Source organism: Uloborus diversus, chromosome 3, assembly GCF_026930045.1.
Source record: "Uloborus diversus isolate 005 chromosome 3, Udiv.v.3.1, whole genome shotgun sequence".
Taxonomy (NCBI): domain Eukaryota; kingdom Metazoa; phylum Arthropoda; class Arachnida; order Araneae; family Uloboridae; genus Uloborus; species Uloborus diversus.
In genome coordinates, this window is record NC_072733.1 from 76595486 (window position 1) to 76609432 (window position 13947).

Here is a 13947-nt window from a genome sequence, read left to right on the forward strand (position 1 = left end):
TTACCGTAAGTATGAAGCAGTTTGTAGACCTATTTTACAGCTTTTATTATGAGAGATTTCATTAAGTGTATGCCTCATGAACAGGTATGTGCAATTTATGTAAGTTTAACATAAAGTATAGATGAAAAATAAAGGTATGTAAAAATTATTTTACATCTAATGTGAAGAAACAAAAGGTTGTAATAAAAGTCTTAAAGTATAAGACAATTTCTTTTCATGAGACCATGGAATAATTGTAATTCTTGATTTAAATTCATGATTGATTTAGGAATTTCCATTCCTAAGTAGTTCATTTAATCACGTTTCAAAAAATTGGTGATAATCGTATCAATACCGTGATGTAGTACTTTACACTGATGCATTAAAAAATTTTACACAATCGAAACTTTTTTGGTGGAACTGGTGATATACTGCTACTTCAACCAAAATATCAGTATTTTAAAACATTTTTTCCACACGTAAAATTCCTTTTTTTCTTAAATTTTGGGTTGTCAACAATTTTTACTGAACAAAATCTTTGTGTCATTACTTTCATATTTTGCACGAAATTTAAGTAAATTACATTTGGCAATTAAAAACTCGCTCATAATTAAAGTGTTGAAATGTACCTAAGTTTCATTGATATAGAATCTTAACCAATTTTTACAAAGTTAAATGAGCAGGTGAATAAACTAAATATATAGTTAAAAACAAAGAAGAGTTTTAAACTTTGTTTATATTTTGTATAATGCTACCGTTTCGTTTATTATTATTTCGTTACTACATGCTTGCTGAGACGATCTATTATCCGATTAGTTCGACCATGAATAATAATATGCGTACCTTAGAGAAAATGAGTTACTGCTTTAGGTCCATTTCATTCTAATTTTAAGAAGGGTTAATGGTGCGTCTAACCGTATTTTATGTAAAAATTAGTAGAAAAGAAAGTATATTCTGGATCTCAACAGCAGTCTTCTCAATATATTTCCCTTTCTCTTCTCAGTGTATTTTCCATTAACTTACAGCAATATTTTGAATTCTGTAGTGTAGTACAATAATTTTATTAAGTTAAAAATTAGTTCGTAATTTACTGATTGTCACTTTCTTCATCAGCTTTCTCTCGAAATGCGAATTATGCCCGTGATTTCAAATTTTCAACATATATGTGGAGCTTCTGTGATTAACAATCAGTGGGCAATAACTGCTGCACATTGTATAGTAGGGTAAGTTTATTTCTTTTGATCCCTTGATTCTAGATTGAGTACTATTTTTGTCAGTTTCGGACAATATAGGGAAAATATGAATTAGTACTTGTCCAGCGCGCTTAAATTGAAAGTCGAGGTACGTATATTTTGTGAAATACCTTTGGCGGTTTCCAATTGTTTTTCTACTTGATTCAACTCATGACAGTTTTGTACTGGTCATACATAATTTTAGTATGTATTTGCTGCTTGCTTGTTGTTTTGCACTTCAAGAAATATTATTTTTTGTACGATTTTATGTTTTATGCATTTAAACACATGCACACAAAATTAAAAAATAAATAAATAAATAAAAGAGATAAATGGAAAAATAAATAAATAAAAGCACAAGAAATAGGAGGCCGAACGAGCTCTGTGCAATCAAATTTCTTGTTTGTAATAGTTCATAAATAACACCCAAAAGAACTTCTTTTTTGATTAGGGATGTGTTGTTTATGAGCGAACGGATCTAAAAGAACGAATCCTTAAAATGAACGTGTCGGAACGATTTCCAAAATAATGAACGACCGTTCTTTTGAACAGTGAACAGTTCGGAGCATTGTAGTGACGTACTTGCGATAAAATTGCATTTTTGAAAAGAATTACAATCAGTATCATCTTCAAATTTTTAACTCTCAATCAATCGAAAAAATTTCCTTTCTCTCAATACAATATAATATATTCATTTCGAAACATTTTTACTTTCTGCTTTATTCGTTGTTTTTCTTTAACCGTTGTAGTTCATTTGCATTTTTTCAATGTGTCCATTAGTAATATTTTGTGTAACTTGTTAAGGCTACTTACAAAATGTTTGGACTTTCCACTTTCTATCCCACGCACCTGTTAAGATTTTCTCAGGCTTTCTGTCGCCAAAACTACTTCTAAAAATTATTTTTATCTGTTTTCTGGCGATCCTTTTTTCTATTATCTATAACATCCACATTAACTACCACCTACTTGGCTTTATTTTTAACAAGCTTGGCGACATCTAAGTCTCAAGTTTACATTCAGTATCCTCAGAATTTTAATAGGGATTATTAGGGGAGACTGGGGATACTTGATCCCTAGGAATACATGATCCTATAGTCAAAAATGTACCAAAATCATTAAGTAGAGATTTGAAATATGACATTAATATTAATGTTATACTTACATAAAAACTGGCAGCATTTTGTTTTTTTTTTCAGCCATTTGGTTTTAGCTCAAGAAATGATCGTCTGATTGTGTCAAGGGAAACTTATTTTTAGGAAAGCATTCTGAAGTTTACATTATCCGTTAAATGCAACTTTAAAAAAAAATCCGAAGTGTAATGTTAAAGTATAGACAGTCTTTAATAAATTGAGACATATTTTTAGAAAATTGCCGCTGATTATTAATAATAGAACAAGTATGTCTGTAAAAATCGTGTATTAGGGATACTTGATCCCTTCGTTTAGAGGGATACATGATCCCAGGGATCAAGTATCCATATGACAATATAAACACAATGAAAACAATATAAATGTTGTTTACTTAGTTGACATTAACTTTGAACATTCAAAACCATGTTAACATAATAAAATTTATCATAGTTTGAGTGATAGATTTAAACAATCACTGTGCAGTAAATATGCTAAACAATTGAAATATTTCTTCGCACTTGTAACCCTCATAACACCTCAAACATCTAAACATAAACTAACTCTACTGATAAATTATGTTCTGATCAGCCAAATGAGCTTGAACAAGTTGAAATAGATGTCAAATCTTTGTTTGAAAAAAAAAAAAAAGATTTTGCTATAGTTAGATTTACAACAAAAAAGTGAGTTGCCCATTTTGTAGACCCATAAGCGGATAGAATGCAAAGTTGGATTTCTAGAGTTTGAAATATGTTTTCTGAAGAGAAAAGGTAATATGCTTAATCAATCTATTTTTCCTGAAAAATTGACAAAATGTGTTAAGCTGCACCCTTCCACTTGGGTTGAGCGGAACTTAGAGAACTACAACAAACGAATTGTTTGCATTTGACTTTGCAGGTTTTGAAAACATATAAGTTAGGCTTTATTTTTTATAAGTACACTGATACTTACATTTTTCTTCCGTCTTTTTAAAAAATAATTTAATTGATGAAACTCTTAATTTTATTATTGCAAGACAGGAAGCAAATAAGATGACTTTCGTGCTTGTCATCCTTTTTTTTTCTTTTGTAATTTTAGCTTCATTCCGCTACTTTTAAAAAAATGTTAGTTTGATTTAAAAATATAGTATTGTTCACAACTGTATTGGGTAATAAGTAACTGATCAAAAGCATCATAAGTTCATGAAAGTTGCGTACATTTTTTTTACAAATGTCTAGTGAAATTTGAAACTATGTTATTTTGTGTTCACATTATTATAATGCAATAAAGAAAAATTAGAAATGGTGTTATTTTTTGGAAACAGTATGTAGAAAACTAAAATTCATAAATAAATTTCCGATCTAATGAAAAGTCTATGTATTTTCTCAGCGGGATCAAGTATCCCCCATGAAGGGATCATGTATCCCTTGATGTGAGGATACATGATCCCTTCATGAAATTTTTGAAAAAAATTATTTTACCAAAACTATTTGTTTAATTTCAATTAAAAAAAATACTGTCAGATAGAGGAAAAAATTACCTTCGTTCACGTAACTAATAATTTGCAGCAGAGAAAAAAATTGAAAATTAAAGTGGGGATCAAGAATCTCCCCAGTCTCTCCTACTGTCTATTTTCCCTTTTATTTTAATACTAGCTGCGTTTTTTTTTTGTGTGTATTATCCCGCGAGTACTATGGGATAATTTTGCAGTTCCCTAATATTCAGATGAGTGTTGTTTTTGAAATGAAATTATCAGTACCCTGGCTGAGTTACTGATATTTTAGTTGTTACTTATTTAGTTATATGCGATGCATTGATATACATACACTTGAACCTAAATGATATACATTCTTCATTAATTTTTTATAGGCATATTTTCTTACTTTTTGTTTATTTTAGTTGTTTTTCATAAAAAAGAATATTATTGATTTGTCGAAACATTTAGAATGTACGTGAGTACGTCTTGCAGAAAGATTATCAGCAACAATTTTAAATGAACGAAGTCGTTCAAATCAATGAGTTCAGTGAACGGGTAGAAGGAATGAACGATCATCTGATGAACGGATCATTAAAAAGAACGACATTGCCCATCCCTAACTTCTATAACTTTTCAAGAAAAATACGCGAGAAAAAACTGACAACATATCTGATTGAAATAAGTGTTGTCAGCTATTCCATAGTGCGCGCTCGCAAGTTTTCATAAGCGTGGTAGACATTTTGAACTATATAACTCCTATGTAAATATATCCAACTAATACCTGATTAGGTTTTTAATCAACCTTTTTTCGTAATCTGCACATGACGCCATTCTTTTCTCCCACAGTTTTGTTGAGTTATGAGTCGTAGGTCATTGGACATTTATTATGTACTTCAAGCGAGGAATCTGACTGTGAAGAACTTGTGACGTCTTGATGGGACACCCTGTTCATTAACAGTCGAGTTTTATTACTTTTATTTATTATAAAAAATCTGTAATATGCATACAAAATGCACAAAGCAAAATTTGTTGGTGCATAAACAGATGCATTACTATAAAAAAGTATGGCAGCATTTCTAAAAATATTCATGTCTATTGTTCTTAATTATATTAATGCAGTATATGTTTTTAATGTACTAAAAATGCTTATTAATACCGTTAATTGTTTTTGTTCTTTTGTAGAAGTTATTTGACGACTTATCGAGTTGTAGCAGGAAGTCAAAACATAACTACTAGATCCCGCTCGTCGTCTCATCAAGTAAGTACAATATAAATACTAACACTAAGTAAAACAAAAGCATAATATGTCACAAGTAGTAGAGAATGATACGTATTTTCAAAATCAAATTGATATAGGTGATACCATATGTCCACGAGGGTTACAATCCTGCGTCTTCATTGAAAAATGACATTGCCCTACTAAGACTTACCTCCCCAATGAAAATGGAAGATTCAAATGGATTTGTAAATGGTGTTTGCTTGCCATCAAGAAACATGGCTGATAATGTGACTGGTATGGCAACTGTCACTGGTTGGGGAACGACGAGTCAAGGTTTGTACGATAAAACTTCTCATTTCTTTTCATGCAAAAATATTAGATTGGTTTCTATACAATGAACTTATAAAACGGTACACTCTAAGCAGTTTCCGTAAAATTCAGAGAGTCGACCGTTATTCTATACTGTCAGCTCTCTTCTATGAAAAAAAGCCTATGCCCGTAATTGTAAGAAACTACAGTGAAACTGCTAGAGGCTACCGTTAAATTAAATATTCTATAGCCGGGCATCGATCCTACAGTTCTTACTTGCGACTTTTTAAAAGAAAAAATCTTTTACAGCTATACAACTACAAGAACGCCTGTAAGTGTCTACACTCTATTTGAAAATATAAAAAACAAACAGAAAAATAGCTACAAAATGAAAACAATAAATTGACAATCAATGACATTTTTTCACTTCGTTAGTAGGAAGTGGCAAGGTTGCGGGGGGATCAGTCTTTAAATTAGCAGTATAAATTATGATGTCCGTAACTCGTGCTAAAATACATATTTTCAAATATTCATCAGTAGAAGGTGTTACTACCTCTACCAGCAGTCTCATTTTAAGAAAATTTAGAACAAAGAAATGAATACAAAACAAACGTAATGCTGCAAATAAACCTGCACAATTTGGAACACTTTGTTTCAGAAAAAGTGATCCTAATATGTGAATATGCGCTATGAAGTATTCTGAATAAGCTCCGTTAGAAGGAAAGTGTTCCGAATGTGTTCTGGATACTGAACCTCTAGTGCCAACACACTAGTCCAGGCAGAAGATGGTTCGTCAACACATTTGAAAACATGTTTGGTCACATTTGGGCACACTTGTAAAATCATTGCTTTCTTTGCTGCAGTGAGGATGCCTAGATGAAGATTGGTTGATTCTACTATATACTGTATATATACACTATTAAATTAAATGACGTTATTTTTACTGTACATTTTGTTACATTTTTCCAATACTCTCACTCATAAACTTAATTGAAAGAACTTTGTGCTACGAAATTGTGACGTATTTCATCACGTGTGCCAAATTCTGCGAAGCTACGCAGAAAATATTAGTAAACATTGATGTCGATTTCAGAATTTTCATCTGTAACTGTTTTGGTCTGGTTTGTAATAATGTAACGCAAGTTACTTATTTCCATTACTTCATATTTTGTGTACATTATGCGTTAGCATTTGTACATTAAGCACTTGTACACCTCTGAGTATTCACATTTTGTTTTAAATAAACATTTATTCATCATACTGTTTAAGTTGTAGAAGAATCTAAATAACTAAATTTAAAAATTATACAATTGTAATCCAGATGTTTGACCATTGATTATGCTTGGAACAAGGATCCCTAACCTTTATTGTTATTTGTTATACTTTATAAATTTCTGAAATTCGAGTCTCACATTTTAAATTTAACACAAATGCATAGTAAAGCAAAAAAAAAAAAAAAATGATGTTTCAATTTCTACTCTGAGCTCGAAATATATACAAAAAGTTATATCAGCTATGTTGATCTGATTTCTGAAACTATTAAAGCTTATATAGGCTTGTATAAATGTATGTGTGTGTCTCAGTACATATATCGGGCTTGGAATTGTTCAAAAAACGGACTGGGAAACAAAATGTTTAAAATCACCGGTTTAGAAGATAATTCTGAGAAATTTACTTTTTTTTTGTCTTATTTAAATCAATTTTTCAATTTGCTGATCAACACGTAAATAAAAAATTTTATATTTTGAAAAATGACCATGTCCCATTTAAGAAAAATGAACAACTTGATGAACTAAAATTAAACAACACATGATGAAAATTTTGATGAAAAACGTGTACTTATTGGATAAGTAAGAAGTTCATTCTGTTGCAGATATAAAAGAAATATTTCAATATTATACATATATTTCATGCAAACTATTTAACACTATAAAAGAGAGGCTCAGGGGGCCAGACTGGAAAACTCGGAATTTTCAGGGCTTTTAATTAAAAAAATTCTAATTTTAGCTTTAATAACACAATTTTAGGCCATATTTTTAATGTTTGGGCAAAGGTGTAGGGATACCTTCCCGAGATATATGTTGAAGCTGATGTTTTGAAAATAACAATTATTAAGCTGTCTTTGGGTGATGTAAAGGTGAGAAAACGAGAGGGGGGGGGGAGCGGGGGTTCTCGAAAAATGAATTAAACTGGAGTTTTAAAATTGCAACTTTAGATTGGTCTTTAGTAAACAATAAGGGTAAGAGTTTCCATGAATGATCCCCTCCGAAAACGATTCAGAGGTGAAGAATTAAGAACATTTTTAGGGGACTTAAGGGGATATCCAACCTCAATGTTTCAAAATTTAATTTTAAAAGTATAGTTTTAAGCTGAACTTGAAGACGTTAGAGGAAGGAGACGCGGAGAATCTCGCCGTAAATTTAAAAAAAAAAAAAACTGATATCTTAAGAACATTTCAGCTATATTTGATGATAAAAGGGAAGGGAGGAGAGGGGGGGGGGGGTCTATTTCTAGAAAAATATTATCCAAGAGGATTTAGTATTAAAGGGGACATATATTATTTGTGTTCAACTGATAAAGTTTATAAATGTAAAAAATAGCTTTTATAAATTAAATTTTTATGGAATTTTACAATGGAATTGACTTGCATGTAAAAACGAGGATTCTGCAATACAACTGTCCAGCAATGTGATGTAAATTTTAAAATCAAAAAGTGACAAATAAAATAATTAAAAAAATATTGAGTTAAATGACTGTTAAGTAGTAAAACTGTAAACGATTTCTGCAGATGCGTTTCAAGATTTCCTTTTATTGAAAAGAAATGAACGTACTTCTGTTCAAGCTCGAGTTATGTAAGACTTTTTCCTGACGTCGTTTGCACTTAAATTTCCAGACATTTGAAACTGAAATTCATTTTTTTCGTATTTTGAAAAGCTTTGAAACAATGAACCTACCACACTAAAATTAATTAAACGTTCGATTGAAACAAAATAAGTCAGAGTTGACCAACACTCAATTAATTAAACTTTTGCCCAAAGACGATGAGGATTTCGCAATACTACTTTCTGCAATGTGATGTAAAATTTAAAATGTGTATTTATGTCAATTAGGTTAATTAAAAAAATATTTTGTTTTATGACAAGATGTGTTTAGTAAACTGCAAAGTAGAAGTTCAGAAATTCTTAGTACATCAGTTTAAAATGTAAATTAAATACGTGTTTTACTTTTTAGCTGCATTAGGGAACTTATTTCTTCCTTGAGACAATTTAACTTTTGAAACAGCACTCTGTATTTCAAAGTATAATTAAAGCGAGTTTGACCAGAAATTTCTGAAAACTCGTGTTTTTATTTAAAGAAAACCGCACTATTGAAAAAATTCAAATACAACTGAAACTTTTTCAGTTGAAGTGGCTCAAGAATTATCAGTGATAACTCAAACATAATTCGATCCAATCGAATAAGATTGTATCTACCAATAGCACAGCCAAAAATTTGCATTGCCTCATCCAGTTGAAATTTCTCACTACGCTACTGGTAGACAGCATTCCATCGAATTGAACACAATCGAGTTGAATATGCCATTTTAAAAAAAAGCAAGTTACGTTTAGTAACTTTTGATCAACCTAATAATCAGATTTTCACAAAATTTTATTCCAGATGTAATTTTTCCGAAAAATCATACTGAAATAACAATTTAGAAACAGTACCTAGTGAAATATTTGTCGCTCAATTTTTCACTAAGTGGGCGTCCATTATAACATCATCTTAGGGGCACATTAACCTAACATAATCGATGATTCGATTCGAACGAATTCTATCAACCAAAAGTGAAGCCAGAAATTTCCTTTACTCTACCCATAAGAAAATGTCTCGCTACGTGACTGGTAGATAGAACTCGATCGAATCGAACATAATCGAGAAAAATATGCTTCTTAGTCGTCATTGAAAACTTCACCGATTTGGCTCAAAAAAAGAAAAAGTGTAAACGCTTCTTTTGGAACCTCTATGCACACCAAAAACGGAGATGCACAACCAGACTCCATTCAGTCTACAAACAAATTTTAACTTATTACGGCATGCAGTTTTTCATTTATGTAAAATACATTAAAACCAGGGGTGAATTCGTGCCTGGTCTTACTGGAACGCCGTTACTTTTCAAAAAAAAAAAAAAAAAAATAATAATAATAATAATTCCGCTTCCACACAAAACTGGCCAGTTATTCAATCATTTATCATTAGCGTTTCTGGTACTGGAACATTTACGAATTCACCTCTGATACATACGTACTTACTGACGTCACGAGAAAACTCGTGATATTAAATTCAGTAATTATCAGAAATGGGCATTTTGATTGCCCGTACATTCATATGCACTTGCAAACGGGTCGGAAACACCAAAAACACACCTGGGAATGAGTTGAATGGAATTTTTTGCCTAATTCATATGAAAATGTTTTTTTTTTTATTTAATGCATTTACTCCTGTCCTTTGCACAAGGAAGAAAAACTAAATTCTAAGTAATTGGTAATTCCATCTTTGCAGTGAAGTTTCACAGAAATGATTAGTTATTAAAGAATTTCATTGCATTTTGATGGTATAAAAGAACACTAATTTTTAATGGTCATTGATCATAAACCGAGCAGTAAACTACTGAGTAGCTAAGTACTCGTAGTAGGAACGTAAACAAATTAGATTTTTAGACAGTAATAAAAAAGTTTTTGTTCTCGAGGAATTATTTTTTTTTAATTAATTTATATAACCATTTGTTTTTGACACATTTTTGTTTACTTTTTACATTATTGATTGCCTTTGAAAACTTACTTATGGAAATTAATATTTCAAATTTAGTTGTCATTTCTGTAGTAAATATGATTTTGTACTACAATTTCCTGCTACTTTTTTTGCTCGTTTGTTACTTTGCTGTAAACTATTCCATTTGTTTTGAGATGCCATTAGACTTTAAATTTTCATACTAATAATACAGATTAATAATCATACTCAAAGCCTAAACCCATCATCAAGCCTGCAGTCTCAACAAAAATGAATTTAGTGAGTATTTTTTCTTTTTATAAGCTTCTTTTATACTTGGGTAGCACACATTCCGAGAGGAAATTGGTGACCGGTAATTGTTCCGAAACATATCCTAAAAACTACTAAAACGTGTGCCACAAAATGTTTAGCGCAAGTGTTCAAAAACCATTCTCTTACACTATCTATGAAATGTCTAAAAAGTGCGATAGAAAGGATATACATGTTCCGAACAGTGTTTCTAGAAGTGTTTTGAAAACTGACCGGAAAAAGTGTTCTAAAAAAAGGGACAAGTGTACGTGTTCAAAAAGTATTATGACATGTGTTCACAAAACGGTTCTAATAGCTATTACAAAAATAGTGTTCTTAAAAAGGGGACAAGTGTACGTGTGCAAATAGTGTTCAAAAGTGTTTGATTATTTGCAGTGAACAAGTAACGCAACTAAAAGAATTGCAACTGCTGACATGAGCCTATTTTAATATCTATCGCGTTACACAGCCACGTATTAATATTTTACTGGGGAACTGCTTACACGTTCACTGTACGAAACGTGTCTAAAAGTTTCAGTGTCTCTACTTCTCTTTATCTCTTGTTGTATTTATTTCGCTCTTTGTAACTAATACTTTGAGATAGAGTGTAGAAAAAATACATTTAAGCCACCAAACTCTTTTTTTTTCAATATATTTCGATAAATTTCATCAAATCTGTTTTGATGTTTAATTAGTCCGAGTCTTTTAGAGCCCCTTGCATCTATGTATTGTTCCCTTTTTTCCCCTGACTTAAATCCTGACTGAAAAAAAAAAAGTTTGAGCGGAAAAATTAACAGTAGAAAATGGACAGGTTAAATCATCTTAACTGATTCATGAAAAATATAAATGAAATAAATTTGTTGTCTTCTCACAAACTAATCTACTTGATAAATCATTGATGTTGTAGGTGGATCTTTATCAGAAACTTTAAGAGCAGTTGATGTGCCGATTATGACGGATGATGAATGCAGGAAAGCTTATGAAGATATGATTGAGGATTCGATGATTTGCGCTGGGTATGAAGAAGGAGGAAAAGATTCTTGCCAGGTATTCAAACATTTTGATATTGTTTTGTAGAAGAAGCTATGAATCAAATGATTAAAGCTCACGACAAATAAAAAACACATAAACATATGAAAATATTTTGTCTTCTAGCTTAGTAGCGTAGACTAGCTTGGTTATTGATATTACACGTTGGAAAACACATCAGCATTTTGTTACAAGATCAAGTGAGAGGGTAGCAACTTAAAACTGGATGCATTGAAAAATATTAATTACTTTCTTACGAGGTCGAGTCACAGGACAAACTGAGTTAAAACCAGGATGTTATCTAAATTCGTGGAAAGATATGCCCTCCGGTTTAAAAAGTGGGAATATCAATTTTATGCTTTTTCGGTATTTTATCTCTCTTTCGGTTACTGAAAAGTTAAATCAAATTATTTTGATACATATATTCATTTAAAAAACGAATAGCCCTAACAAATTATATTTGAATATCACGTCTTGTCATCACGTTATCACGTTAATAATAAAAATAAACAAAGATTGAAAAAATTCCAATCAAAAATAAACTCGAGCAACTGGTCGTCGATTAAATTACCTCACATGGCATCACATTTAAAAAGACCGTAACTGATAATCATCAGCTACAGAGGCATGCTATACTTTGGCAACATTGGGAACATATTCAACTGCATATCAGTCCTTTTAGGGATCGAACAGTTGAACTACGATGACAAACTTTTAAGAGACTTATGCTCAGCAGCACAGACAACCATTTCATACCTGATATTTTTTGATTTTCGAGAATCACTTAAGTAAAAATGAACTAAAACAATATTTCATTATAAATACTAACATCATTTTGAAGTTTCAGTGTCTAATATTGCACTATTAAAATTTGAAATATTTTAATATAGGGTGATTCCGGCGGACCATTTGTGCAAAGATCAGAAAGCGGAGTGTCCACTTTAATAGGAATAGTTTCATGGGGGAAAGGTTGTGCTCAGCCAAACAATCCTGGAGTTTACACAGAAACTGCCCATTTTATGGATTGGATTGTGCGTACTATGAATATGATAGAAGGCATTACTGTTCCTAGTAATTCTTTATAAACCTGTGCGTCGTCTCAATATTTATTTACAAGTTCCTCACTATTTATTAATAAATTATTTTATGATGTTTAATAGATAGTTTTATTATTCTCATAATAATGTTGGTGTTGATGCAGAAAAATGCATACTTGTTTCATGTTCATGATTATCTTCCATTCCAATATAGTTTTAGATTTTCAGAAAAGGAAATTTAGAAATCTAGCAGAATAATTTGCTTTTTTTCGAGATTTCAAACACCATGTTTCTTTTAATTGCAATATTGTTTTCTGATATTTGCATAATGGCTCCCAATGTTCTTAAATGCTTTCCAAATACACAGATACGAACTGGTTTCAATAAGCAGTCGAATCTCGATATCTCGAAGCTTATAACTCGAATATTCCTTTATCTGGAAGTTTTCATCGAGTCCCAATCTCTCGAGACTGTTATGGAAACTTCCCATAGCTCGAACTACCAATAACTGAAACGTTTTAGCCGGTCCCTTGGGACTTCGAGTTATTGAGAGTTGACTGTATTCAAATCCTTCCATGTGTTCAACATACGTGGCAGAGTTAGTATGATTCCTGACTTGCAAGAGGTCGTCCACAAATGATGTCACATTTTGAGAAGAGTGAATTTTTGACAGTTTATGATCAGGGGGAAGGAGGGGGTAACAATGAGTGTGACGTCAAGCATTTTTTTTATTATAACAATGTGTTAATCTAACATAGTGCGACACGTGACAAGAGGAGGAGAAGGGGTAAGGTGAAGTGTGACAAAAAGGGGGAGGGGATCAGATGAAATTAAAAAATTGGAATATTCTTTATGGAGAGGCCATTATTAAAAAGTCAGGGAAAGAAACAAAAACAAAAACGGAAAAAAATATCAATGGAAAAATAATGGGAAAAATGAATTTCTTCAACAAACGGCACGACTTTGATGCATAGGTGGGAGTTATCTTGGCTAATTAAACTGCTACACAAATATAGCAAGCTTTCAACTTTCGTGCACAATTTACAATAATTCAGTTTACAGGGTGTTACAAAACTGTAAGGAGTGGTAGAACTTATCAACACAAGTTTTACCATACAATGTGAGGTCGAATATCACTGGAGATTTTTGAAGCTGTTGCGGTAGCTGGTTTGAATATTTGTTGTAAACTTTTCAATGATAAAAGCTTTGTTCTTTTGCTTATCGTAATTTTTGTGTTTTCCATTTTTGCCATAGTTGTTCTACGGGGTAGCACCGTTTGCTTTCTGACCCTATGTATATTGAAATAACTTTATTTTAGTAAGTTCTTTTACCACTCACCGTTAAGACAGTTAATTTTGTTACACACTATACACCAGAAGCATACATAATAATTTAGAATGCGACAATACTCGTCAGTTACTCTGTAACGCCAAAACGCGTGTCTGCAGTAATCTGTAATTCGTGCTTTTTGACGTTGTTATTTCTTACTTTATTTATTCCG

At 31.5% G+C, this 13947-nt stretch overlaps 1 protein-coding gene across 1 annotated transcript; it reads left to right on the forward strand.

Annotated features, from left to right (window-relative positions):
• Positions 1-5288: 5288 nt before the first annotated feature.
• Positions 5289-12494, forward strand: LOC129218809 (trypsin-1-like). Its single transcript, XM_054853131.1, has 3 exons — positions 5289-5346; positions 11288-11427; positions 12300-12494. Exons 1-3 carry the CDS (start codon positions 5289-5291, stop codon positions 12492-12494), a joined length of 393 nt encoding a protein of 130 aa, XP_054709106.1.
• The last annotated feature ends 1453 nt before the right edge of the window (positions 12495-13947 follow it).

Excerpts from the sequence above, each read along its gene's own strand:
- LOC129218809 (XM_054853131.1), top strand. The coding sequence starts at position 5,289 with ATGGCTGATAATGTGACTGGTATGGCAACTGTCACTGGTTGGGGAACG. Across the intron at positions 5,347-11,287 it reads TTGGGGAACGACGAGTCAAG|GTGGATCTTTATCAGAAACT; the intron begins GTTTGTACGATA and ends TTGATGTTGTAG. Across the intron at positions 11,428-12,299 it reads GAGGAAAAGATTCTTGCCAG|GGTGATTCCGGCGGACCATT; the intron begins GTATTCAAACAT and ends ATTTTAATATAG.